General features: G+C 42.4%; 1 protein-coding gene across 1 annotated transcript in view; it reads right to left on the reverse strand.

Annotated features, from left to right (window-relative positions):
* The window catches only part of IBTK (inhibitor of Bruton tyrosine kinase), a 128499-nt gene that overhangs the window by 21665 nt on the left and 79990 nt on the right, over positions 1-26844 (reverse strand). Inside the window, exons 23-26 of the mRNA XM_040350013.1 lie at positions 24276-24439; positions 22497-22589; positions 20644-20787; positions 13123-13272 (exon numbers count right to left, since the gene is read on the reverse strand). Of these exons, the coding sequence (XP_040205947.1) occupies positions 13123-13272; positions 20644-20787; positions 22497-22589; positions 24276-24439 (551 nt within the window). The remainder of the gene's footprint in view (positions 1-13122; positions 13273-20643; positions 20788-22496; positions 22590-24275; positions 24440-26844) is intronic.

Consider the following 26844-nt stretch of genomic DNA (forward strand, 5'->3'; position numbering starts at 1 on the left):
GATGAAATTACCAAGATCTGTCATAGTTTCTCTGGATGAAGGGGAATTTCTGGCATTAGCAGACATACAAGATGCCCATTTACACATTCTTATCTTCCCCTTACATCAATGCTTTGTATGTTTTGCTGTGGGAGACCATTACCATCGGGGCTGGTCTCTACACCCAGACTTCACAAAGGTGCTTGCCCTGCTCTTCTGCGAGCCCAGAACATTGATATCACAGGTTATCTGGATGACCTCCTACTAAAGGATTCCTTAGCACCAACATGGTTTGCCAACATCAAAAGGATGATTTAGTTTCTTCAAACCTTTGTAAGTAACTTTCTATAGATTGCTCTCCAGCTCTAACACGTAATAAACAATCTTTGTGCGCCACCAAAAAACCTAAATAAAATACAAATTTTAGCGCTGCAGCATACACCAATATTGTGTTCCCACACCAAACCATCAATAAACAGCCGTGTTGCAGTACTCCCAAAAATATATAGTGACTTCCAATTATGGATATCAATCAAAACCATGAACACCACCATTACCTGTATTCACCTCAAGTAAATGTGTAAAGCTTACTATTCATAGAAACACCACAGAAACTTGTTTTAATAGAGAGTCCAATCCAAAAGTTCAATCGATAATTCTCATATTCAGTGCTTCTGAATACATGCGCCATCAAAAAGTGTTCCTCCGCCAGTAAGAATACTTGCACACCTGACCTGTGGACCTATATAAATATACAGGTCATATTGCGCTTTGTCCAATTGTCTACTAATTCCACCTCATATACTCCACTATGTCCAATAGATGATGACTTTTACCCCAAGGAAGTCACGTAACTATATATATATCTACAGTATATTTGGGTGTAGCGCAACACTGTTCCTAGTTTATTGGAAAAGTTGCTTTCCTAAGGTGCCACACGGGCAGGGCTGGACTTACCATTGGGCTTCACTGGGCTCCAGCCCATGGGCCCCGCCCAATAAGTTTAATTTTTTTCAATAATATGCCAGTCATTTAAAGTGGTTGTAATGTAAATCCTCGGACACAACATTGTCTTAAAAAATAGCCCATAACACAGGCAGTTGATTATTTGCTTGACGTCACCACGCTTGCGCACATTAGCCCCTCTAAACCGGCATTTAAAGCTTGCCGGAATGCAGTCTGTGAGAACTTCCCCTCTGTCCGGCACAGAGGAGAAGTCTTGCGGTGTTTAGCTCCTTCCACTCTTCCTGATACTCACCCGTGTGACTAAAGGGGAGTGAAAGAAAACAGCAGCCGCAGACACAGCAACGAATGGTTACGGCGCATGCGCGAGATTACTGACAGGGAAACAGTAAGGGCGGAAGCCACGTCATAATTTAAATCACATAACTGCAGTACGAATGGCGCTTGAGATACCCGGAAATACAGACAACGAAACCATCTTAAAAAAAGTATTTGCAGGCCTCATTTTTGGGTGATTATATATATATATATATATATATATATATATATATATAATGTATTGCATTGCGATGAGCTGTTATAACGTAATAATTGAAAAACTGCAAAAATCGGCCGGGGTTTACTTCAGTATCGTGATCTCTATTTTTACTCTTAGTTTATCCAGAATTGTGTAGCTCTAATACATAGCTTGTGTATGTATCATTTTGTTCTATTTAAAGTAATGTATAGAAGGTAGGGCCCAAAAGCGACTCAAGCCCAGGGGCCCCCACCACCCTAAGTCCTGCCCTGCACACGAGGATCCTTAGGTAAAAAAGGCACACCTCAATTTGATTATGCATGAGGGCTCTGGGCTTGATGATATCCTCGTTGTAGGCAGTTCACCTTGCCCAGTTTCACTACAGACATCTTACAAGCTGGGGCGGATTTTACAATTTCCTGACTGTCTAGGGGACCTAGTTCCCACAGGACTCAAAACTTCCCATGAATATTCTGAAACTGAAAAACATCAGATTTTCTCTGCAACACTGGACGCTTTTCTGCCAAGTGATCCAGCCATGACACGGTCAGAAAATACCACAGCAGTGGCCATCATAAACACAAAGGGGGGTATCGGGAGTCAAACTGCCCTTGAAAAAAAAAGACGTGAGACTCACATTTCAGTTCTCTTGACCATCCACATCTCCGGAGTAAACAACTGGCAGGCAGACTTGCTAAACCAACAATGCCTAGACCTGGGAGTGTGGTTTTTGCATCCAGAGAGCTTTTAAAGTCTCTGTCAAAAAGGGGAAGGGGGGAGATGTGGATATCCAGGTCTCCACGTTCAACGACAAGCTGAACAAATTCGAGGCCAACACCAGGGATATTCTAACATTCGATGTAGATGCTCTATGCATTCCTTCAAATGGAGAATCCATTCAACAATCCCTTGACTGCTACGCAAGATAAGAGTAGGAAACAGTGCTGGTTATAGTTATCACACCAAGTTGGCCCTAAAGTTTCTGGCTTGAACAGCATGAAAAATCTAACTCCTGACAGATTTACCATCTTATTTGGCAATCTTACTTTGTCTAGTGCAATGCCAAGATGCTAAGTCCCAGTAAATAGTTACTGTGATACATTTGCCTATATGTCTCAGTTTACTGCTCCCTGCTAGCCATATGGGTAGAGGTAGAAAGGAATTTCATGTGTGATTCATTCCTCTGACCGGTTATTGACGTGCTAATGTCCCCTCACTATTCTAAAGGTTAATTGATCTATTGTGTTGTGTAAAGAAGATCTGTGTTTACCCTTAAAAGATGTGTATTGTATCATCAGGCTAAATGATTAGAGAAGTAGTATGTTAATTATTCTGATTGCTTCAGTGTATTAATTAACTCCACTGATGTCTTTATCTAAAGAAACGTGTCTGCATGGTCGGCTCCGACTTGTCTCCTATAATCTGTATGGGAAACCCCACTGTGTGAGGGGGGCGTTCCTAACAGGCTGTAACCACATATAAGCTGAGTTTTTGTGTCAATAAAGTGTCTTGGTTCCAGCATCCAGTCTTGACTCATGTGTGGGGGATCCTGTGATGTTCTTGTATGGAGAGGAGGGAATGCTTGACGGGGATATTATACCGATACCGTCACAGTTACTCTTGTATTTTAGCTTTTCTTTAGTCTGGTATTGACCAGCATTTGGCCCTGAGTAGGGACACGTTCCAGTCTTATCCATTTTATTCCAGAAATCTTTTTCTTTGCAATCCCTATTCAAGTTTTTTTTCCCCCAGGGAAATATAAATCTCTCAATTGAAGCTCCTGTGTCACGTTTGCATCTTATCCTGGTACTATGTTCTTTAGTGACCCACCTTTCAAACCAATTAGAGACACATCTATTGGAAGACCTCTTTTGTAAGGTTGCCTTCATGGAGGCCAGTACATCTGTTAGGTGTCTTTCTGAGTTGGCAGATCTTTCAAGCCCTTTCTTGTTTTGCACAAGTAAAGAAGTGGTTTTGAGACCACAACCTTTCTTCCTATCTAAAGTGATTTTTTCTTTCCACCTGATAAGGACACTAACCTTCCTTCCCTTTGTCCTGCTCCAAAACACAACAGGGAAATTGAGCCTCTCTTTGTTCTGACTGTGACCCCTTATAAAGGGCATTATGCTTCCTGCTCCACCATTGCCAGGTGGATCAGATAGGCTCATCTCCAAGGACTACACCCTTAAAGGGGTTGTAAAGGTAAAAAATGTTTTCCCTAAATAGCTTCCTTTACCTTAGTGCAGTCCTCCTTCACTTACCTAATCCTTTTATTTTGCTTTTAAATGTCCTTATTTCTTCTGAGAAATCCTCACTTCCTGTTCTTGTGTCTGTAACTACACACAGTAATGCAAGGCTTTCTCCCTGGTGTGGAGAAAGCCTCTTGATGGGGGAGGGGGCGAGCAGGCAAGTCAGGACATTCTCTACTTTGCAGATAGAGAAAGGAGCTGTGTGTTAGTGGGCGTCCTGACACTCCTGCTCGCCCCCTCTAGAGGCTTTCTCCACACCAGGGAGAAAGCCTTGCATTACTGTGTGTAGTTACAGACAGAAGAACAGGAAGTGAGGATTTCTCAGAAGAAATAAGGACATTTGAAAGCAAAATCGAAGGATGAGGTAAGTGAAGGAGGACTGCACTAAGGTAAAGGAAGCCATTTAGGGAAAAAATGTTTTACCTTTGCAACCCCTTTAAGCCCTGTACACATGGCCGGGAATCTCATCAGGAAAAAAATGTTGGTTTTCCTGATGAGATTCCTGGCAAGCTTTCTTGCTTGCCGAGTGTACACACACACACCCCATTCAAAAGAACCGCTGTCCTTTTGAATGGCAAGAATGGGGTGACGTCATCGTCTATGACGAGCATGCGCTCGTCACATTCAATGCCGTCGCCGCCATCTTGCTACACCCTACACTATGCCTAGGAAGCTACCACGCATGCGCCAAAGTCTCATCAAGCATGCACAGGTTTCCATGGAGGCAGGTAAGTATACACACGCTCGAATCCCAACGAGAAAATAGAGAGCAGGTTCTCTATTTTTCTCGTCGAGTTTCCTGACAGTTTTTTCAAAGAAAAACCATACACATGCAGAGTTTTCGCTGCAAAAAGCTCTGCCAGCAGTTTTCTTGGTGAGAAAACCGTGTGTGTACGAGGCTTTAGGGACAGAATTCCTTTGTTCCCAATTCAAGTCAGTTTCTCCAAGGCTGTTGGAGCCTCTTGGACTTTTTTAAACATCAAGCATTTGGTCCTCAGATTTGCAAGGCTGACACCTTGTGTTCTGTTCACACGTTCTCAAATTTCTACAAGGTGGATATACAGGCCTCTCATAATGCAAGCTCCAGCTACTATGTGCTTCATGCTGTTATCCGAGTATTAATAAATAAACCAGTATGCCATGTGGGATACCTATAAAACCTTCTTTAGAGCTGGTGATTACAAAATCTATATATATAAAACTCAACGTGTGTGTGTATGTATGTTCCAGCATCACGTCCAAACGGCTAAAGATATTTATATGAAACTTGGCACACATGTTACTTATATGTCAGCAACAAACATAGGATAGGTGGTTTACCCACCCCCATTTGCCATGGTCGGGGTTTTCCTTTAAAGTCCCATTCAACTCTATGGGAAATACATGTTCATAACTTCCAAACGGCTGTAGATATTTCGATAACACTTGGTCACATGTTACTTATATGTCCACTTAAACTATAGGATAGTTAATTTATCCCTTAACTACCCCCATTTGTGAGGGTCGGGGTTTTTGTGTAAAGTCCCATGCAAATCAATGGGAAATGTATGTTCCCACATAACTTCTGTACGCCTGGAGATATTTCAATAATACCTGGTACACATATTACTTATATGCCAAATAAAAATATATGACAGTTAAATTAACCCTTACCTACACCCTTATATAAAAGATGGGTATATTTATATTACTATGATTTTCCTCCCCAAAAGGTTAAGATAGGAAGACCGGGCAACGCCGGGTATTCAGCTAGTTGTATATAAAGAAAGCATTATCATTTATAAAAAAAAAAAAAAAAAATGGTACTTTAACAATATATGCAGCACTTGCACTGGTACAATCACATAAAATGTTAATAGTCATGCTTGAAATAAAGTAAGCTCTACCAGTATTATTCAATAGTAATATACTGTTACTCTTTCCAGAAAAACTGGTTTTGTCTGCTATCAATTTCTCAATAAAACCTCTAAGAAAACATGCTACAGATCCCTGGCATCCTCTTCTCCACAGAGTCTCTGCGTTGATTGGATAGATAGATAGCAGCACAACCATTGGCTCCCGCTGCCATCAATCAAATCCAATGACGCAGCTGTCAGGGGGCGGGGGCCAAGTCATACACACAAAGTTATTTTTTTTAAAGAACATATTATGTCACAAATACGGGGATCAAAAACTTTTTATCACAATGCTAATTTATTATAGCAGGACACTAGCAAAATCAACCTCAGGATCTCCATACATCTTGTTTTACTCTTATAGCTACAAAAAGTCACCTCCACATAAATAGTAGCTGCTACTTATCCATCTGATAATAGACAATAGGAGAGAAGATTGCTGCTGACATTCTGCTTATTTAGTCACCTCTCCTTCTCCAGCCTGCCGATAAGACAATTACCGGTAAGTCACAGCAGCACTCTGATGAAGTTATCCCTGTGCTCTGCTCTGTAAGTATGTTTACACCGTTTGACAAAACTGCAAAGTAATTGAACCCTGACTGGCTAAGAGTTAGTCATTCCTTTCCCAGTCTGTGTCCTTCTCAGACCCAAGGAATTGTACCAGGACCAAAATCCTGATATCCCGCTGCTGGGTGCTGGAACTCTTGGTCCAGCACCTGGCTGCGAATGCTCGCTGGCAAAGTTAGCAAGATGGGCGGGGACAAAGACAGCAATTGCAAAGTTGGCTTCTTCACTCTCTGCGTGTGCACTCCCTTTCCTTGTGCATGTGCTCCTGTATAACTAGCCATGTTTTGAAAATCAAAAGGTGGAGTCAGAAGATCAAAAGGAGGAATGATGGAACACTGAAGCATTTTTCCCTACCAATGGTGGCAGGTAATTTTTCCCTACCAATGGTGCCAGGTAATTTTTCCCTTCCACTGACCACTGTGAAACTTTTTTCTCCTACATTTGCTCCCCCAATTAATTATCGACACTGGGACATTTTTTTCTCCTACTGACCAGTGACACCGGGTTAGTTTGTTTTACTTCTACTGACTAACACTGAGGCATTTTTTTACTTCCACTGACACTAGGCATTCTCTTTTCCCACTGTACATCTATATAAGGGGCACTATGACACATACTCTTGACTGCTGCACATACACGTCCTAACCACTGACCTCTATATGAAATTGTACATGGTGCTAACCACTGTACTCTGTAAGCTCTGCTGTACGTTACATACTGCTGAGAAAGTTGGTTATTCTTTCAACATTCACTGATTGTTGTGTAGTTTTCCATCTGTTTTAATGAAGAAAAAGGGTCAGTGTATAATTTTTTTTTCTTTAGGTTTATCTGTGTTTGTGAGACTCTCACTAATAACACAGTAGTTATTAAGTATTCTGTAGATGCAAGGACTGTAACAAATGTGTGAATTGTACACTTTGGGCAGTCTCAGATTCTATTTTACCATGCCTCATAAAGCCACACCTAATATTTAGCATGCTGTTTCCCCTCACCTAGGTGTAACTCTGTCTTAAAGGGGTTGTAAAGACAAAAATATTTTCCTCTTAAATTAAAGTCTGACAGTAGCTGATAAAGTAAAAAGTAATGTTTTGCATTATAACTAGTTTGATACCTGTTGAAATCGAGCTGTTTTATTCACCTCCAGCACTCCTGAATCGTTATTCTCACTGACTTCCTGGTTTGCGGTGCGCATTCATTCTTGCTACATCACGGCCTAATGGGAACTACAGTTCCCATTAGGCTTAGCCTCCATGCCTGTGAGGGATAAGAGAGCATCTTCATGCAGGGCTGTAGTCATAGGGAGGGGGTGAGCACATTCTGCTTTCCACCATGCAAAACGTCTCAGATGCTGGTGGAAAGCTAGAAGAGGAGTGACAGGAAATGGTATTTTCAAACCTGGATTACTGTATTTTGGAGGTCAAAAGGAAAAACGAGGTAAGTGATATTTAAATGCTCTAGCTTACAGCAATCAATTGATCTAATAAAAAACGAACCTTTAGTGTTCCTTTAAGTTCTAAGTTGGATGGTATACTTTTGTACAGTGAATTGTAGAATTTTTTTTAATTTTTTTTAACCCCATTCAATCATTAATGGCAACTATATTTAAAATGCATTTAATGACTTTTTATAAATACATCGTTGGCTTATATTTTTCTTTTGATTTGTCTGGAGCTCCACTTTAAGGAGGGGATATTATACTTCAGATTATTTCCATTGCCAATAATTTTCTTTAATTTAACCCAAAACAAGCTATAGCTTTAGCGCTAGAAATACTCTCTGCTAAGTACCTGAAAACTGCCTCCCATTCATTCCAGTGTATCGTTTCACACTAGGGCGGTGCGCTTGCGGGAAGTTCCGAAAAGTACTGCAAGCAGCATCTTTGGAGCAGGTTGGGAGTGCTGTGTTTAGCGCTCCCAAAACACCCTGCCTATTGGAATGAATGGGCAGCACTTTCACAACGCCTGAAAATTTATTTGGAAAAAAAACCTGCAAAACTGAGTTTTTAACCTTTTTTGGGGTTAAAAGGGCCCCCCTGCTTAAACAGCGCTAATACAAGCTGCGCTTTAGCGCTAATGGCTGGCACTTTTAGTGTGAAAGCAGCCTTACTGCATCAGTTTTCTCCAAGGCCCCTTTCACACTGGAGCGGGAGGTGCGGCGCTTTCCGGTATTTGGCCGCTAGCGGTGCAGTTTAACCCCCCGCTAGCGCCTGAAAAAGGGTTAATACCGCCCGCAATGGTCTCTGCAGGGGCGCATTGCCGGCGGTATAGCCGCGGTTTCCCATTACTTTTAATGGGAATGATCGGTGGAGGAGCGGTAAACACACTGCTCCAAAAATGCGGCTAGCAGGACTTTTGGAGCGGTCCTGCTAGCGCACCGCCGCAGTTTCAGGTCGGTTTCAGGTGCTATTTTTAGCGCAATATCGCCTGCAAACTGCCCCAGAAAGGGGTCTAAGGATCAATGCTATTAGCATATCTAAAAGCCTGTACTAGGATATGATACAGTAAATAGGAAAAAAAATCTATTTTGTAGGTTAGCGTGTGTGTGTGTGTGTGTATACACTATAACAAACAGCCCTAGACTCCAGAATAAGATCACCTGCAGTACGATGTCTTATGCTTATGCAACAGCACTCTCTGGTGATCATATATATTATTTTCCTCAGTAAAATAATGGCACAAAATAATTCCGTAGATGTATTCTCCCATCTACGGAAACAATTTGAAGGAAAATATATGCGCCATAAGTAATTACCCTCCTGATAATGTTATTCAAAGAAAAAAGGAAAGACATAAAAAAACAACAGGCCATAATTAAACACATACACCTTCTGAGCTTATTCAATTAAAGGTCATAGCTGTAATATAATACTCAAAGAAATGAAAGTGTAGGAAGGAACATGTTAAATAATTAACCACACTAGGGTACTTTCATGACTCAAGAAAGCATTTCAGCAGAAACAAGCTCATTAGGGCGCCTGTGTTGCCGTGCCTTCAGAAGTGCTGCCCATTCATTTCAATGGGCAGGGGTGGTGAAGGAGCACTGTATACAGCGCTCCTACACACCCCCCAAAGATGCTGCTTGCAGGACTGTTTTTCTAGTGGTGGTGTGGGGGATATTTTCTTGGCACACTTCGGACCCCTTAGTACCAATTCAGCATCATTTAAACACCACTACCTGAGTATTGTTGCTGACCATGTCCATCCCTTTATGACTACAATGTACCCATCTTCTGATGGCTACTTCCAGCAGGATAATGCACCATGTCACAAAGCCCAAATCATCTCACCACTGGTTTCTTGAACATGACAATGAGCTCACTGTACTCTAATGGTCTCCACAGTCACAATTAAGGCAGTTCTGAATACAAAAGGGGGTCCAACCCGGTACTAACAAGGTGTACCTAATAAAGTGGCCGCTCAGTGTATATAACACAACTGTTTTAAAATAATTTTATATTTTCCTTCCCAATGTCCATGACCATATCCCTCGCCTCTATATCTACCATTCCACAAAACAGCATGCATTTCCTGGCATATTTTTGCAAGGCATGACATTAAAATGACAAAACGTTTATTCATGAAATGCATAAGAATAAAAGAAAAGAAAACCTCAAGAATGCAAAAGGTATTTGTAGCTGTTGTTGTTGGAATCTTAGACTAGCTTATTTTCCCTTTCTATTTTTATTTTTGGTCTCTTTAGAATGTTTTCTTTTCTTTGTCCTCTTTGAAAGGAAAGTAGTGCGTAAAACACTTATGAGCATGGGCACAGTACATTTAAGTGAAAACGCAAACATGGATATACGTCTTTGAAAGCAAACAGTAATGAAATTCTCTATACCGGTAAATGATGCTTTTGTACCTATACTAAGAGGGGCTGTGTCATTTTTGGCAATGATGGTTGTGGCCATTGCGTCTAAATTTGACCGGATGCATTTCTTTTAACCACTTCAGCCCCAGAAGGTTTTACCCCTTTAACCACTTGAGATCCGCGCTATAGACGAAAGACGTCCACAGCGCGGCTCTCAAGTGCCGGGTGGACGTCCTCTTATTTACATTCCCCCTGTTTGCCGATGGGGGCATGCAGCGGGGAAACACTGTGCCTGGCGCATCGATGGGTAGCCGATGCGCGTGCCTGGCGGCCGCGATGTCCGCCAGCTACCCGCGATCGGCGGTGACAGTAAACACAGAGCTCCACGTCCTGACAGGGAGAGAGGAGACCGATCTGTGTCCCTTGTACATAGGGACACAGCATCGGTCACCTCCCCCAGTCAGTCATCTCCCCCCACACAGTTAGAACACACCCAGGATACACATTTAACCCCTTCCTCACCCCCTAGTGTTAACCCCTTTACTGCCAGTCACATGTATACAGTAATTAGTGCATTTTTATAGCACTGATCGCTGTATAAATGTGAACGGTCCCAAAATTGTGTCAAAAGTGTCCGATACGTCCGCCGCAATATCGCAGGCCTGACAAAAAAAAATCGCAGATAGCCGCCATTACTAGTAAAAAAAAAAAATCATAAATCTATCCCCTATTTTGTAGCCGCTATAACTTTTGCGTAAACCAATCAATATACGCTTATTGCGATTTTTTTTAACAAAAATCTGTAGAAGAATACGTATCGGCCTAAACCGAGGAAATTTTTTTTTTTTTTTAAATTGGGATATTATTTTAACAAAAAGTAAAAAATATTGTGTTTTTTTTCAAAATTTTCTGTCTTTTTTTGTTTATAGCGCAAAAAATAAAAATTGCAGAGATTATCAAATACCACCAAAAGAAAGCTCTATTTGTGGGAAAAAAAATGATAAAAATATAATTTGGGTACAGTGTTGTATGACCGCGCAATTGTCATTCAAAATGTGTCAGTGCTGAAAGCTGAAAATTGGTCTGGGCACGAAGGGGGTTTAAGTGCCCAGTAATGAAGTGGTTAATGACCAGGCCATTTTTTGCGATAGGGCACTGGGTTACTTCAACTGACATATGCGTGCTCATGTGACACTGTACCCAAAGTATCTATTGCACCAAATGATGTACAGGTACGTGATTTCGCACAATAGAGCCGCCTTGCTGCAGTATATATGCAGTAGGTGGTCTTTAAGTGGTTAAAGAACACAGCTCTAATTTTTCTTCAAGGAAGTAATTTCTCTCTATCCTAAATACATATGTCAGCCTTGAAGATAAAGGTGGAGAACTGGTCATAATACAAATGATGCGTTCAATTGCCTGCAATATGTAATTAAGCACTGACACATGCATGTAAAAATGATCACAGTCTTTGGTCTATCCAAAAATCACAAGGCAATACAAGTCTCCCTATTATACAGATACAATCATCCATCTGTCAGAATATAAAACAGGCAACCAGAAAAACAAGAACACTAATGTTTCCTTAGACAGTATACTAAAAACACTCCCAACGTTTAAGGTAAGTTCTGTTTAAGCACTATACTCACACCCAGACAGGTTTCTCTAGATGGCTCAAGAGCAAAAATTCTGCTATAAAAGTTTGTCAGCCAAACCAAATTGCTTCAGTCAAATTTTACCCGTCAAAAATAAATCATAAGGCCCATTTCACACTGGGGCGGGAGGTGCGTCGGCGGTAAAGCGCCGCTATTTTTCACAGCGATTTACCGACAATTTTGCGGTGCTATTTGCCCGCTAGTGGGTCGGTTTTACCCCCCGCTAGCGGCCAAGAAAGGGCTAAAAGCCGCCACAAAGCGTCTTTGCCAGCGGTATAGCCAAAGTGTCCCTTTGGTTTCAATGGGCGGGAGCGGGGGAGGAGAGGTATACACACCGCTCCAAAGATGCATCTAGCAGGACTTTTTTTTACCGTCCTGCTAGCGCACCGCTCCAGTGTGAAAGCCCTTGGGGCTTTCACACTGGAGACACAGCAGCGGCTGTTTAGGGTCGGTTAGCAGGCGCCATATTTAGCGCAATAGCGCCTGCAGTGTGAAAGGGGTATAAGTTACACTGGGGGTCAGTATGGAACCAGATCCTAAAAAAACTCAAAGAAACTACAAACAATGCATATTTTTCATACTAAGCCATTTAAAGGAATTGCACAAATTAAATGAAAGCAAACAATAAAATACTTGCTGAAAAATTGCTTAGCCTTAATCGCCCTACACATAGCTTGAATGTCAGGAGAAATCGGACGGTTAACAAAAAAAGAAAAACAATAACACGGTTGCTATTGGCCCGTGTGTATGCGACCCTGTCCGTCAGAAGCCGGCTCATTGGCTGACTCCTGTCGCATAAGCGTGCTGGAAAACCAACAGCTGACAGACTCTCGATCAGTGCTCTCTGCCATTGGCAGAGCAGGGGACATCGCTATACTAACTCCGCATAGGTAGTACATCGGCTCCGACTGGAGCTGACAGGTTTTTTTTTTCGTTCAACCTGCTGGGTTGAACAGGAAAAAACCTCAGTGTGTACCAGGATTAAGCCTCTTAGTCACAACTTGTTACATTTTTTTTGCAAAACAATGCTAGTAGTTTTCTTTAACAAAATGCTTGGTAACACCAAACTAGGGCAAGCTTGTGCAATATGACGGAGGACAAAATAAATTAACAGTATAAATTAACATAGCCTTGAAAAAAAAAATTCTGTAGAAAAAAAACAATTCTGTAGAAAAAAAAAAAAAGCACATATTGCACAAACTAGGGCAAGCTTGTGCAATATGTGCTTTTTTTTTCTACAGATTTTTTTTTTTTTTTTTAAAGGCTATGTTATTTTATACTGTTAATTAGCCACTATTTACAAGTGTATATATAAAACCTGAAAAATTGCTTGTTTGTAAATAAATTTGTAATTACCAGAACTACTGAATATTTTAAACAGTAGCACATGTTTTCTTCTTTTCCGTGCATAAAAAGCAATAATTGGTTATACAGTTTATTATTAAAAAAACAAAAACAAAAAAACAAAAAAAAAAACACAACATTCTTACTTTGCTAATCTGCGAGGGTCCATTTCCTCCTGCTGGAAGTTTTTTTTGCCAGCATTGCCCAGGGAATTTGGAGAGATGACAGATTTTTGCTCTTGGAAAAGGAGGTCACGGAATGATTTGTGTTCTGCTGCAGACGGTACAGATGAGGCCCTGTAAAGATTTATAAAGTCTCCTTGGTTACTCTGCCTTATTTTATCTTTATCTCACCGATTTTTTAAATCTGATCTCTAGGGAAATTTCAAAACCACCCTTCCTGTGGTGCTTACTCTGCACTGGAAGAGTTAAATGCACATTTTTTTTTTTTTTTTCCCTCACTCCACCTATAGCTTTCATCTTCTCCACAACGCGGCGGTCCTCACTTACATTGCAGAACTGCTGGTCCTACATTATATGAGATGACACCAGAATGAGACTGACGCATTGAAGCGACTTTGGGGGACAGTCATAGTTTAAGAATTGCCTGCCGAAGCGAGGGATAAGGCAAGTAGAACATCTTTTTAGTGTTCCCCACAGGAAAAAATAAGCAAATAAAATGTATCTGAAAGTCACTCTGACATGGTTTTGATGTTTCTATATCCTAGGTGTGTCAGATTTTAATAATCAAGAGGAACACAGACAATTAGCTGGATTCAGGTAGGGCGGTGTAATTTTGACCCGGCGTAGCGTATCGTATTTACGCTACGCCGCCGTAAGTCAGAGAGGCAAGTGCTGTATTCACAAAGCACTTGCCTCCTAAGTTTCGGCGGCGTAGCGTAAATGGGCCGGCCTAAGCGCGCCCAATTCAAATGAGGAACAGGGGGGCGTGTTTTATGTAAATGATTCGTGACCTGATGTGATTGACGTTTTTAACGAACGGCGCATGCGCCGTCCGTGGACATATCCCAGTGTGCATTGCTCCAAAGTACGCCGCAAGGACGTATTGGTTTCGACGTGAACGTAAATTACGTCCAGCCCCATTCACGGACGACTTACGCAAATGACGTAAAAATTTAAAAAATCGACGCGGGAACGACATCCATACTTAACATTGGCTAGGCCAGCTATTTGTTCGACTAACTTTACGCCTGAAAACGCCTTACGTAAACGGCGTATCTTTACTGCGACGGGCAAGCGTACGTTCGTGAATCGGTGTATCTCGCTGATTTACGCATTCTAGGCGTAAATCAGCGTTCACGCCCCTAGCGGCCGGCGGAACTGGACAGCTAAGATACGACGGCGCAGGCAGTCGTATCTTAGCTACATTTAAGTGTAACTCAATTTGAGAATACACTTAAATTTACGACGGCTTAGATTCCAAGTTACGACGGCGTATCTACTGATACGCCGGCTTAACTCTTTGTGAATCTAGCTAAATATATATTTCCACAAATTGGGCTTAGCCCAATTCTAGCCAAAACATCTTCAATAATAGATTGGCAAATGGTATAGAACCTCTGGTTCTTGCTGCTCTCTGCATCTCCTCTTAACTGACATCCCTATGACAACCTGCATGTCCGCACATGACGCTGGAGGCAGAATGTAAAGTATAACCTCCCAAATCAACACAGACAACAGTAAAAACTGACAGAGGTTTTAAATCTCCTATCAATGGAAAAAATGGCTAGAGTTGAACTTTAAAGGTGGTCGTGCAAGGACTGCTAGCAGGGTACCATATACTGTATGTAGACTTGAACAGCCAGAAGCTCCTTGTACTGCTCATCAAAAGGTGGGGGTGACAGAAGAGGATAGCAACCAAAAAAGGATTTAAAATTGGTCAAAGGAATCATGTCTTCCCAAAGAGCCGTTGTCTGGCAGATGTCTGCTAATATATAAATAATAAGAATCGCACTAACTGTATTATTGATATATAGTGTTGGTGTTTGTGTTGGTTTGATCATATGGTTTAGGGAGCTTATAGTATTCTATACTAGCGCAGTTTTTCTTTTACTTAGATGTCTGTTAATGCCGCAGACAAAGCAAAATCCCTTTAAATATTATTTTGTGTTAATTGACTACCTAGATCTTAAATAATTTGTATGTGCTTTCTTAAAATAAAGAATTTAACTGCTTGTCCACCGCCCGCCGTCAAATGACGGCGAGAGGTAGACCCTCTTGTTCTTAAGCCACTAGGGGGCGCGTGCCTGCTGCGTCACTGGGGACCCGATGCGTGTGCCCAGGGGCCGCCGGGCACCCGCGATTGCCCAGTAACTGAGCAGGACCGTGGATGTGTGTGTGGAAAAACACACAGATCCACGTCCTGTCAAGGCGAGGAGACCGATGGTGTGTCCCTTGTACATAGGGACAACCATCGGTCACCTCCCCCAGTCAGTCCTCTCCCCCACAGTAAGGATCACTTCCTAGGGAACACACTAACCCCTTGATCGCCCCCTAGTGTTAACCCCTTCCCTGCCAGTCACATTTATACAGTAATCGGTGCATTTTTATAGCAGGGATCGCTGTATAAATGTGAATGGTCCCAAAAATTGGTCAAAAGTGCCCGATGTGTCCGCCTCAATATCGCAGTCACGATAAAAATCGCTGATCGCCGCCATTACTAGTAAAAAAAAAAATGCTAAAAATCTATCCCTTATTTTGTAGCTGCTATAACTTTTGTGCAAAGCAATCAATATACGCTTATTGCAATTTGTTTTACCAAAAATATGTAGAGGAATACGTATCGGCCTAAACTGAGGAAAAAAATTGTTTTAAAAAAAAAATTGATATTTATTATAGCAAAAAGTAAAAAATATTGTGTTTTTTTCAAACTTGTCCCTCTTCTTTTGTTTATAGTGCAAGAAATAAAAACTGCAGAGGTGATCAAATACCACCAAAAGAAAGCTCTGTTTGTGGGGAAAAAATTATAACATTTTCATTTGGTTACAGCGTTGCATGACTGCGCAATTGTCATTCAAAGTGTGACAGCGCTGAAAGCTGAAAAATGGCTTGGGCAGGAAGGGGGTGAAAGTGCCCTGTAGGCCAGTGGTTAAACAAAAGAGCATGATATATGTAGCACTTGTTCATAGACAATAATTCAGCCTTAACCGATAATCCCACAGGTTCATTTCGAGTGTTCCCATCCAACGTTGTGGGGGGCCATTGTATTCCATCAGTGTTGTGTAATGTTATTATAGCCAGAGGACCCATAGTATTCCATACGTTTTTGTGTTATGTTGTTATAGCCAGAGGGCCCATTGTATTCCATCAGTGTTTGTGTAATGTTGTTATAGCCAGAGGACCCATTGTATTCCATACGTTTTTGTGTTATGTTGTTATAGCCAGAGGACCCATAGTATTCCATTTTAGTTAACAGCTTTCCTAGTGAATATGATGTGTAAAGTTTTGAGAACCAGCACAATTGCACATTATCAGTCTTTCTTAGAGAAACTAAAAAAGGTCCCCTGGAATTCACACAGAGATGGAAACTTCAGAATTTCACCTAAAATGACTTATCTCTGCCTAACCAGCCATGGAGGAATTTATTTCTGAACTTCAAGGATGGAAGAAAAACAGTGGTTTCTCCTGGAATGGGAAGTCTGAGGTATTCGTTGTTCTTACTCATCTTAAATAAAAAGCCAGTAAAGTTCCCACCCTTCTGGCACTTAACAGCGCCAGAAATGCTGCTGGATTTCCATAGCAAGTATTTCATTTCAATGGATTTCACAAGTTGCACAGCACTTAAGTTATGAATGGAAATGAGAGCTCCCTGCCAGAATAACCCACTGATTGTTAATGCACACACTAATTCAACCGATTAAACAGGGTCTGCACAGCTAAATCTCTATTCCGACTAACCTGTACCAAAAAGGAATAAAAATAGATTTTTGTTTTGCAGTCCATTTAAGGACACATTAAGTCTTTCACCTTTGGGTTTTGCTTCTGCCTACAGGGGGATTGGGCACTGGCAGACAAAAAAAAAAAAAACGTAGGTCAGTCCACAATAACCCTTCCTACCATCAGCATGCCCCAGTTTAGTAGCACAGCAGTCCTAAAAGCATGATCATGTGGTAACCTGTGTCCCTCAATGGCCCCTAAAAAACATTTTACAGTACAAAAATCCTATTTTCTTCCTCAAGCATTAAAAGAGAAGTAGGGTAATGCTTTTTTTGGCCATACTTCTCTTATGGGTAACAGGAGTGCATGACAGCCTACTGTCAAAGCAGCTCCAGGCTCTGAAAGAATCCCAACAATAATGTTGAGATCTACTCAGATGCCTGACCAGCAGCTGGCTCAGCTTCTTAGCACGCCAGCCAGCAGCTCCCACCCTCTCCACAGAACGATGTTCCAGCGAGTACTGAAGGGCCTGTGAGTCACAGTGACTCACAGTCACTGCTCTACACTCAGCAGACCGAGGACTGAGTGATCAGCAGTTACATGATTGCTTAGCTCTCGGTCTTAGAGCCTGTAGGGGACAGCTACAGCATCAGACCAATGCTGTAGCCATAGATGTGAGTATGTATGTTTGTTTTTGTGATTTCCCACACTCCTCCTTTAAGGGCCAAAGGAAGACTTTCACTTTTGGGACTTCGAAGGGTGAGCGACATGGATCTTCCAGAGGTATTCCACCAATAAGACCAGGTGGCAGCTTGGAAAACTGGGAAACAGTTGATAGATGCTGAAATACCCAACAAGAAATCACAGATCTACTAGAGTGCACCTTGACAGGAGAGTATGTAACCCGAACCTTGAGACCATAAGCTTACAGGTACCACCTGGGGTGACAAAAAGCTAATCGGTCTCTCAAAGTCCAAACTCCATTCAGGAAAAAGAGGGACAGTTTCTTTTGGTGAATAGAAGCCAAAAAAGGGATCTCCTGGTTGAGATGAAAGACAAAAAAATTCTTTATGCAAGAAGGAAGTCCTGGCCCGCAACGCCCCCTTGTCAATAGGTAAAGCCAGAAAAGATTTCTTGCAGGAAAGGGCCACCAGTTTAGACATTGAACTTGAAGATGGCGTCAAGGAATACCACTTTGTGAGTGACAGAAGAAAGAAGAGTCTCTTATGGGTTTAAATGGCAGTTTCTGAAGTGCAGAGAGAACCAGATTTGAATCCTACAGAATCACATGGGAACAAACAGGAAGGGGGGGTTCCATAAAACCCCACCTTTAAAAGTGTTAAGAGCCAAATGCTGTGTAAACCCAGCTGCATGAAGGATTCATCCCATGAAGAAACTCCTAGATTGGAAGCCCGAGATTCACACCAAGTGAAGTATGCCTTCCATGTCCGAAGAGAGACCGTGTAGGAAGAAAACTTCTAGCATTACAGGAACCATAGCTTCATCGATGCTTTATACTTGGGCTTTAACAGCCATGCCATTGAAGCCAGCAACTGTGAAGCAGGATGACAAATCAGTCTTTCAGACAAAAAATCCTGAAGATCTAGCAGAGCCCATCGGAAGCAATGAGGATCACTGGAAGGCCCTTCTGTAGTAAGGCAGACAAGGGAGAAGTTTCAGAGGAGGAAAGCCATAGATTAGGGTGGATAATTTCAAAAAACATCCACTGCATCGTCTAAAGGATCCCTATACCTGGAAATAAACCTGTCCAGTTTGTTGTTGAACTTGAAGGCCAGGAGGTCCACATGCATCATTCCCCACCTTCAACACAGGTCCTGAACAAATCCAGGTGTAGGAACCACTCCCCCAGGTCCAGGTTCTGTCAGCAAACAGTGCAGGAATGTTCTGCCCAGGACAGGATCTGATTTACCTCTCTTACCTCAGCAAGAATTCTGGCACCTCCCTGATGACTGAGGGATGCCACAGCAGTGATGTTGTCTAACTGAATCCAGATCAAATGACCTTCCAGCAGTATCCAGCACAGCAAACAGCCAATTTTCCTGAAGTTCTAAAATGCTGTTCGACAGATGAGACAACCAAGTCTCCTGAATTGACATGGTACCCAGGACTCCTCCCCAGCCTGACAGGCTGGTGTATCTCATAAGGATCTTCTAGAGGATGGCAAGGAAGATTTTCCCCCAATTCTAAAGCTGGATTCCTGAAGCCAGCCATAGAAGGTTTAAATCTCACCCAGTTCAGTAGGAACCTGGCTGAGACTTGAACCATGTACAAGTAGGCTGAATGCACCCAAATTGATTGATCAACTTGGGTAAATCCAACCTGTTGGATTTTACATGGGATTATTACCAGTGGATGTTATATCCGCTAGCCATAATCACTGTGTTCCCCCGGCAGCGACAGCTTACCCTGCTGGGAGTACACAATGGTTCCATGGGAGGGATTCCCCTATCGACACTGACTCTGTTGATGGGGGAATCAAGTGATTTTCTTTCCTGCATCTCGAGGTTGCAGGAAAGAAAATCGCTGCGTCTATGGCAGGCCTTAGCCAACAGACCAGGGACAACCTGGTCCTCCGTGTCAAATAGCTTGATCTGTCTATGACAACAGCATGTAAATGAAAGTCTGCAATGTAACCGGACAAATTGGATTGTCTCAAAGGAAGCTACCACCATGCCGGAAACTCTCCTTCAAAAGTGGAGAGTCAGACAACTCCTAGACTGGAGAGCCTAAATCTGAGATCAAAGAGTTTAAAGTTTCTGCACTACTCACTTCCTCTACAGAAGAAACCCTCTAGCCTGACCTGTGTTCAGTACTACAGACCGTGGCTAACTACAGCCATTACACTAGGTTTTGAGGTGAGCATGCAAGCAGAACCCAGTACTCAAAGCAACAAAAACAGAACGCCCTCACACATAACCTCCAGGTACAGTTTCCAAGGAATTATCAAGGTTGAACTGATCCAGATGCACGTTGTCTATTGTTATAGTAGAAGGCAGCGTAGAGTTGACTGAAGAATTTAAATTACATAGGAACTAGTTAAGTAGAGTAATTTCTTCATAAGGTTGAAGAGGTCTATTACCTACAGGACACTAGTAAAAGAACTGAGGTCTCACAGAGTGGAGCGAGTTTATAGGGGTACACTCAAGGGGGGCATGCCCAAAAGCTTTGCCCTTAAAGCGGAGTTCTACCCGAAATTGGAACTTCCGCTCATTGTACTCCTCCTCCCCTCCGGTGTCACATTTAGAAGCTTTCGGAGGGGAAGGAGGACAGCATACCTGCCTTTTACAGATATGCTTTCCCCACTTCCAGGAGCCTCAGCCGCGGGTATTAACATCATGGCTGGGACTCCCTCCTCCTCCTTCCCCTGTCGCCGAGCCAGTAGGAGAGAGGAGCGGAGCCTTGCGCATGCGCAGTAGGGTTCCCGGCGTGAAGCCGAAAGGCTACACTGCTGGGTTCCCTTACTCGCAATGGAGGCGGCATGCACCCGACAGCTGATGGAAACATCAGCAGTGGTGCCGACATCGCTGGACTCCAGGACAGGTAAGTGTCCGATTATTAAAAGTCAGCAGCAGCAGTATGGCTTTTAATTTTTGCAGCGGTAGATGGACCTCCGCTTTAATATATATATATATATATATATATATATATATATATATATATATATATATATATATATATATATATTTTATTAAGACAAATTCTGGATTAAATATAAGCAAAGAAAAACATTTTATTTGAAGGTATACTAACCATGATTTTGGTGCACTCTTGCTATTTGTAAGCGCTGCACTGTTAACTGTACTTTCTGTGCTGCAAATCTCTTTAGAAGACATTGCCATCATTTTCCGCTGCTTCTGAGACAGCTTTGTACCATGAATGGTAGGCTTTTGTACCCTGTAAAATAATCATAATGTTTTAAAAATGAAAACCTTGTTAGTTGAGAGATTTAGAAAAAAAAAATTGTATGATGAATACATTCACACATACAAGTTATTTTTGTGTTAGAGCTAAACTCCAGGCAAACAACTAAATGCACGATTAAAATAATACACATTTTACTTGTTAAAAAAAAAAAAATTATAATAATACATAGCAACTGTTTTTGCTGCCTAAGGATTTAAAATTTTCTTTATTTAATCTTGTGATCCAGACACCCCGCACATTGCTCTCCCCAAATACTCTGTGATAACAGGCCTAATTTAGCCTTCCCCAACCATTGACTGGACAAGAGTTCAACTGTCTGCTCTTTCCTCCTGTCGATGTTTTGTCTGGAGTCCCACTTTAAATTCCAAAACTGTAGAGTCTATCTGATTGGCACTCAGCCATTCATAGAAAGCAATGGGGTAGATTCAAAGAGCAATTGCGTCTGCGTAACCATAGTTACGCAGCACAATTGCTTACCTGCGCCGGCGTTACGAATGCTCCTGATTCAGGAACCTCGTTACGCCGACTGCAGCCTAAGAAATGACTGGCATAAGGCTCCTTATGCCTATTATATCGTAGGCTGCATTCTTACGTTGGCCGCTAGGGGGCGTTCCCGTTGTGGTCAGCGTATAGTATGCAAATTGCATACTAACGCCGATTCACAACCCTACGCGAGCCCTGCGTACGCAGTTTACGTCGTTTGCGAACGTCGGGTTTCGCGTAAGGCTGCTCCTGCTAAAAGCAGGGGCAGCCAATGCTACGTATACCCGTCGTTCCCGCGTCGCAAAGTTTAAATTTTACGTTGTTTGCGTAAGTGAATCGTGAATGGCGCTGGACGCCATTCACGTTCACTTTGAAGCAAATGACGTCCTTGCGACGTCATTTGCCGCAATGCACGCCGGGAAAGTTTCCCGACGAAGCATGCGCACTACTTTCGGCACGGGAACGCGCCTAATTTAAATGATCCACGCCCCCTACGGGATCATTTAAATTACGCGCCCTTACGCCGGGCATTTTTGAGGAGCGCCCACGCAAATTACGTGGCTACTGCTTCGTGAATGAAGCATAGCGCAAATAATTTGCGGGGGCGCAGGGCAAAAACGGGACGCTGCGCCTCCGTAAGGAGTGCGCAGCGGTACCTGAATCTACCCCAATGTATTCTAGCAACAAATACAAAGCTTCCTCTAATTGGCAGAGTCAGAAAGGCAGGCTGATGTCCCAACCTCTGACACTGAGGTTGTTACTCAGCCAATCAGAGGAAGCTTAGTATTCATTGCTAGTATACATTGCTTTCTATGAATGGCTAAGCACTGATCAGATAGACTCTATTGTGTTCCAGGAACGAGACAGGAAGTTCTTGGCTCGATCCTAGAACGCGATATGCAGCTACATCCAGCGGCCTCACGTGTTAGTCAGCTTGGCCCAAAAAGACTAAAGTGTAACAAAAGCTAGAGTTCAATTTTAATTATTTTACATGTGTATGACTGTTGGAGGCAGTACTTCCCAATAAACAAAAGTTATTCCCACGGTTTTCTTAAATTGAAGGTTGGATTTGTTGTATTGCCAGGTTTCAAGCAAATAGTGTTTGGCAAACTTATTCAAATCTTCAAGTGTCAAACATTACAATCTATGGAATGCAGGTGTAACATAAAGCAAGAAATAGAAAGATCTGAACCAACCCTGTATTCAATTTTGGTGTAGCTCCACATTTTTGATTATTTTCTTCCAACTCCATGATTCTTCTAAGATCTACAGCAGGAGGACTGATGGGACTGAAATACAACAGAAAAAATATAAATGTGTGTCCTGGATATGTTAAGATATATTTGTTTTAATGCTAAAAAAAATAAAATAAAATTCACAGATGTTTCCATTTCAGTGACCAAAAAATGTTGTTGAACATTCTCAAAGGACATCTTTGGCTGGGATAATATTACAACCTAAAATGCATTTATGATCAGAAAAGCAATAAACACTCAGTATGAACTTTTCCTGAGTGGCCTTCTATGACTGTATCAAGTTCTCCAGCATGAGTGCTAAAAGAAGAACAGATGTAAAGTTGAGACATGGAGAGGGTGCAGGTAAGTAACAGGAAAAAAAAAAAGACAGGGTGAAGACAAAAGACTTGGGGGAATAGAGGGATCAGGAGTTCCCACCCCCTGTCACCAAGATGCATCTGCATTTGCAGGAATTGAGAAGACTATCAGGCCATCTTTGTCTGACATGGGTTTGAAGGCGTCCAGAGTGACTGGATTAAGATGACACACAGAGATTAAACAAATCCACCTACATAAATTTCAGTTTTTTATTTGCAGCCATCAATTCTCTACGTCCCTTCAAAAGTGCACAATTGTGATAAAATCCTTTTGCATCTGTCAGGAGCAGAGAGGAGGGGGGCAGAGAACTGCAGTTACAGTGTGTGAGAGCTGATTGGAGGAAAGGGACACCCCCACCCTCAGACACAGCACAGGACTGAAGGAAGGATAGAGCCGTGTTGTGAATAGACAAGCTGTGTGCGGAGCTCCCTCATCACAAATGTATCTTATGTGTCGTGAAAACTTCTCAGAAGTGACTGATAACAGAGGAACGAAGCACCAGAGAGAAACGGCACTCAGAGCTTTGGAGATAGACAAGTAAACACTACGGATGATTGTGCTTTGTTCAGATTTCACAACTGAGGTTTACAACCACTTTAACAAAGGTGATAATTGGGTGCTCTACTTGCTCCGAAATAAAAAGCTTATAATCGAATGGCAAAGGGGCAAGGGCAGTGGGGGAAATTCCAGTATCAATACCCCAATATAACCCATGACTACAAGAACAAGGATTTATTAGATGGTGGCCTGCCGCAAAGAGAGCTACAGCATAACAGTGACGTCTCCATCAGTATGTGCCATGCTTAGCAGGACTGCACGCACGCGTGTTTGTGTGTGGTAGAGGGAGGAATGCTAAATGTACCGTATTTATCGGCGTATACCGCACACTTTTTTGCCCTGAAAATCAGGGCAAAATCGTGGGTGCGCGATATACGCCGATACCCGCTTTCCCGCGCCGAGTTTTAATACTGCGCCGACATATACCGAGCGCAGTACACTCGTGTATTGTAGGGCAGTCTCGGGTCCTTTCGCGCTGACGTCCTGGACGTACAGGACGTCAGCGCGAGAGTTGCCGAGCCTGCCCAACAATACACGAGTGCACTGCGCTCTGTATATGGCGGCGCAGTATTTAAACTCAGCGTGGGAAACGAGCGGGGAGGACGCCGCAGAAGGACGCCGGACCCGACGAAGAGGACACCCGAAGCCGCAGACGGACGCCACAGGAATTCGGGGCAACTTTAGGGGTGCGCGCTATACCCCGATAAATACGGTATTTACCATTCTTCAATCCTGTAATATGCGGATTGCAATATTTCACAATTTTGTTTCAGTAAAACAGATATAACTTGTTCATACATGTACCTGAAAGATACGGTGACCCAATTTGGAGAAGTGGTAGGAGCAGGCTTGCTGTTTGGAATCATCTTAGGAGAGGAAGGTTTGGGTTTTGGCACACTTTTTGCAGCTGGCTCACTGACTGAAGGTGGTGAGATGCTGGTGATAATATTCCCAACTTTATTTTTTGACTACAGTAGAAAAAAATATCTAGGTTAAAAGTGCATTACCTTAACATACTACACATTCAATGTCTTTATTTTACATTAATAGATATAACATTACACTGGGTTGCTTTTTCAGTTTGCATTCTTCACAAAAAAAAAAAAAGTGTTTTTTTGGGCATCAAATGTAAGTACCATGTAAAACACATGTAGCTTGTTATTGTAATGCCATTAAATGACTATGGTCATATACCAACTTCCATTCAGTGCAATACAGGATTATGTGAATTATGTGATCAGTAGGCTAATCAAATTACTCACAGTGAAAGCAAATTTGCTGGAGCAATTGGAGCATGGCAACAGAGAAGAAAATCCATAATGCTTTTTTTCATATTTTGAATACCTTTTTTTTTATTGATCCTATAAAATGTAAAAGCTATATACCTCTTTAGTTAACCACTTAAGGACCGAGCCTCTTTCTGAGATTTGGTGTTTACAAGTTAAAAACCTTTATTTTGCTAGAAAATTACTTAGAACCCCAGCCCCAGAAGGATTTACTCACTTCCTGAGCTACCCTTATTTTGCTTCAAAGTTCAGTATTTACATTTTTTCCCCCTGAAACTTCCCTCTTAAAATTAGGGTGCGTGTTATATGCCGAAAAATACGGTATTTATTGTATATTTTTTTTTTTTTTAGCTAGAAAATTACTTAGAACCCCAAACATTATATATATTTCTAACACCCTAAAGCACAGGTGTCAAACACAAGACCTGCAAGCCGAACCTGTGATGCAAGGGAGAGTGGGGGACTCAACTTCTGATGGTGGGGTGGCTCTTGACATCTAATATATGGGGAGGGGATACGCTGGACATTCAATCTTATATATATCTCCCTTTAAGGGCATTGGGTAGAAGGGACGTTTTTCTGTCGCTTCTGGCCTGCAGTGATATGGAGACAGGTGGGGGCCATCTTCCCCTCATTTGTCTCCAGGCCACTGACACAGAAGGATCCGATCGCCTCCGCCGCTGATAAAAGTGATCTTGCGGCGTATCCACCGCAGAGATCATTTTTATCTGAAAGAGGACCGCTCGCTGAAGAGGATACCGGAGTTATGGTAGCTAGCTGCTACCATAACAACGGTATTCCTCTTCAAAGTACCAACATATAACGACGGCAGGTGGTCTGTAAGTGGTTAAAGCAACAATAAAGCTTTTTATTAAAGTAACAAACATGGTATACTTACCTGCTCTGTGCAATGGTTTTGCAACTACAGGGAGTGCAGAATTATTAGGCAAATGAGTATTTTGACCACATCATCCTCTTTATGCATGTTGTCTTACTCCAAGCTGTATAGGCTCGAAAGCCTACTACCAATTAAGCATATTAGGTGATGTGCATCTCTGTAATGAGAAGTGGTGTGGTCTAATGACATCAACACCCTATATCAGGTGTGCATAATTATTAGTCAACTTCCTTTCCTTTGGCAAAATGGGTCAAAAGAAGGACTTGACAGGCTCAGAAAAGTCAAAAATAGTGAGATATCTTGCAGAGGGATGCAGCACTCTTAAAATTGCAAAGCTTCTGAAGCGTGATCATCGAACAATCAAGCGTTTCATTCAAAATAGTCAACAGGGTCGCAAGAACCTTTTAGAAAAACCAAGGCGCAAAATAACTGCCCATGAACTGAGAAAAGTCAAGCGTGCAGCTGCCAAGATGCCACTTGCCACCAGTTTGGCCATATTTCAGAGCTGCAACATCACTGGAGTGCCCAAAAGCACAAGGTGTGCAATACTCAGAGACATGGCCAAGGTAAGAAAGGCTGAAAGACGACCACCACTGAACAAGACACACAAGCTGAAACGTCAAGACTGGGCCAAGAAATATCTCAAGAATTATTTTTCTAAGGTTTTATGGACTGCTGAAATGAGAGTGAGTCTTGATGGGCCAGATGGATGGGCCCGTGGCTGGATTGGTAAAGGGCAGAGAGCTCCAGTCCGACTCAGACGCCAGCAAGGTGGAGGTGGAGTACTGGTTTGGGCTGGTATCATCAAAGATGAGCTTGAGGGGCCTATTTGGGTTGAGGATGGAGTCAAGCTCAACTCCCAGTCCTACTGCCAGTTTCTGGAAGACACCTTCTTCAAGCAGTGGTACAGGAAGAAGTCTGCATCCTTCAAGAAAAACATGATTTTCATGCAGGACAATGCTCCATCACACGCGTCCAAGTACTCCACAGCGTGGCTGGCAAGAAAGGGTATAAAAGAAGAAAAACTAATGACATGGCCTCCTTGTTCACCTAATCTGAACCCCAATTGAGAACCTGTGGTCCATCATCAAATGTGAGATTTACAAGGAGGGAAAACAGTACACCTCTCTGAACAGTGTCTGGGAGGCTGTGGTTGCTGCTGCACGAAATGTTGATGGTGAACAGATCA

The sequence above is a fragment of the Rana temporaria genome, chromosome 4 (genome assembly GCF_905171775.1).
Source record: "Rana temporaria chromosome 4, aRanTem1.1, whole genome shotgun sequence".
Classification (NCBI taxonomy): Eukaryota; Metazoa; Chordata; class Amphibia; order Anura; family Ranidae; genus Rana; species Rana temporaria.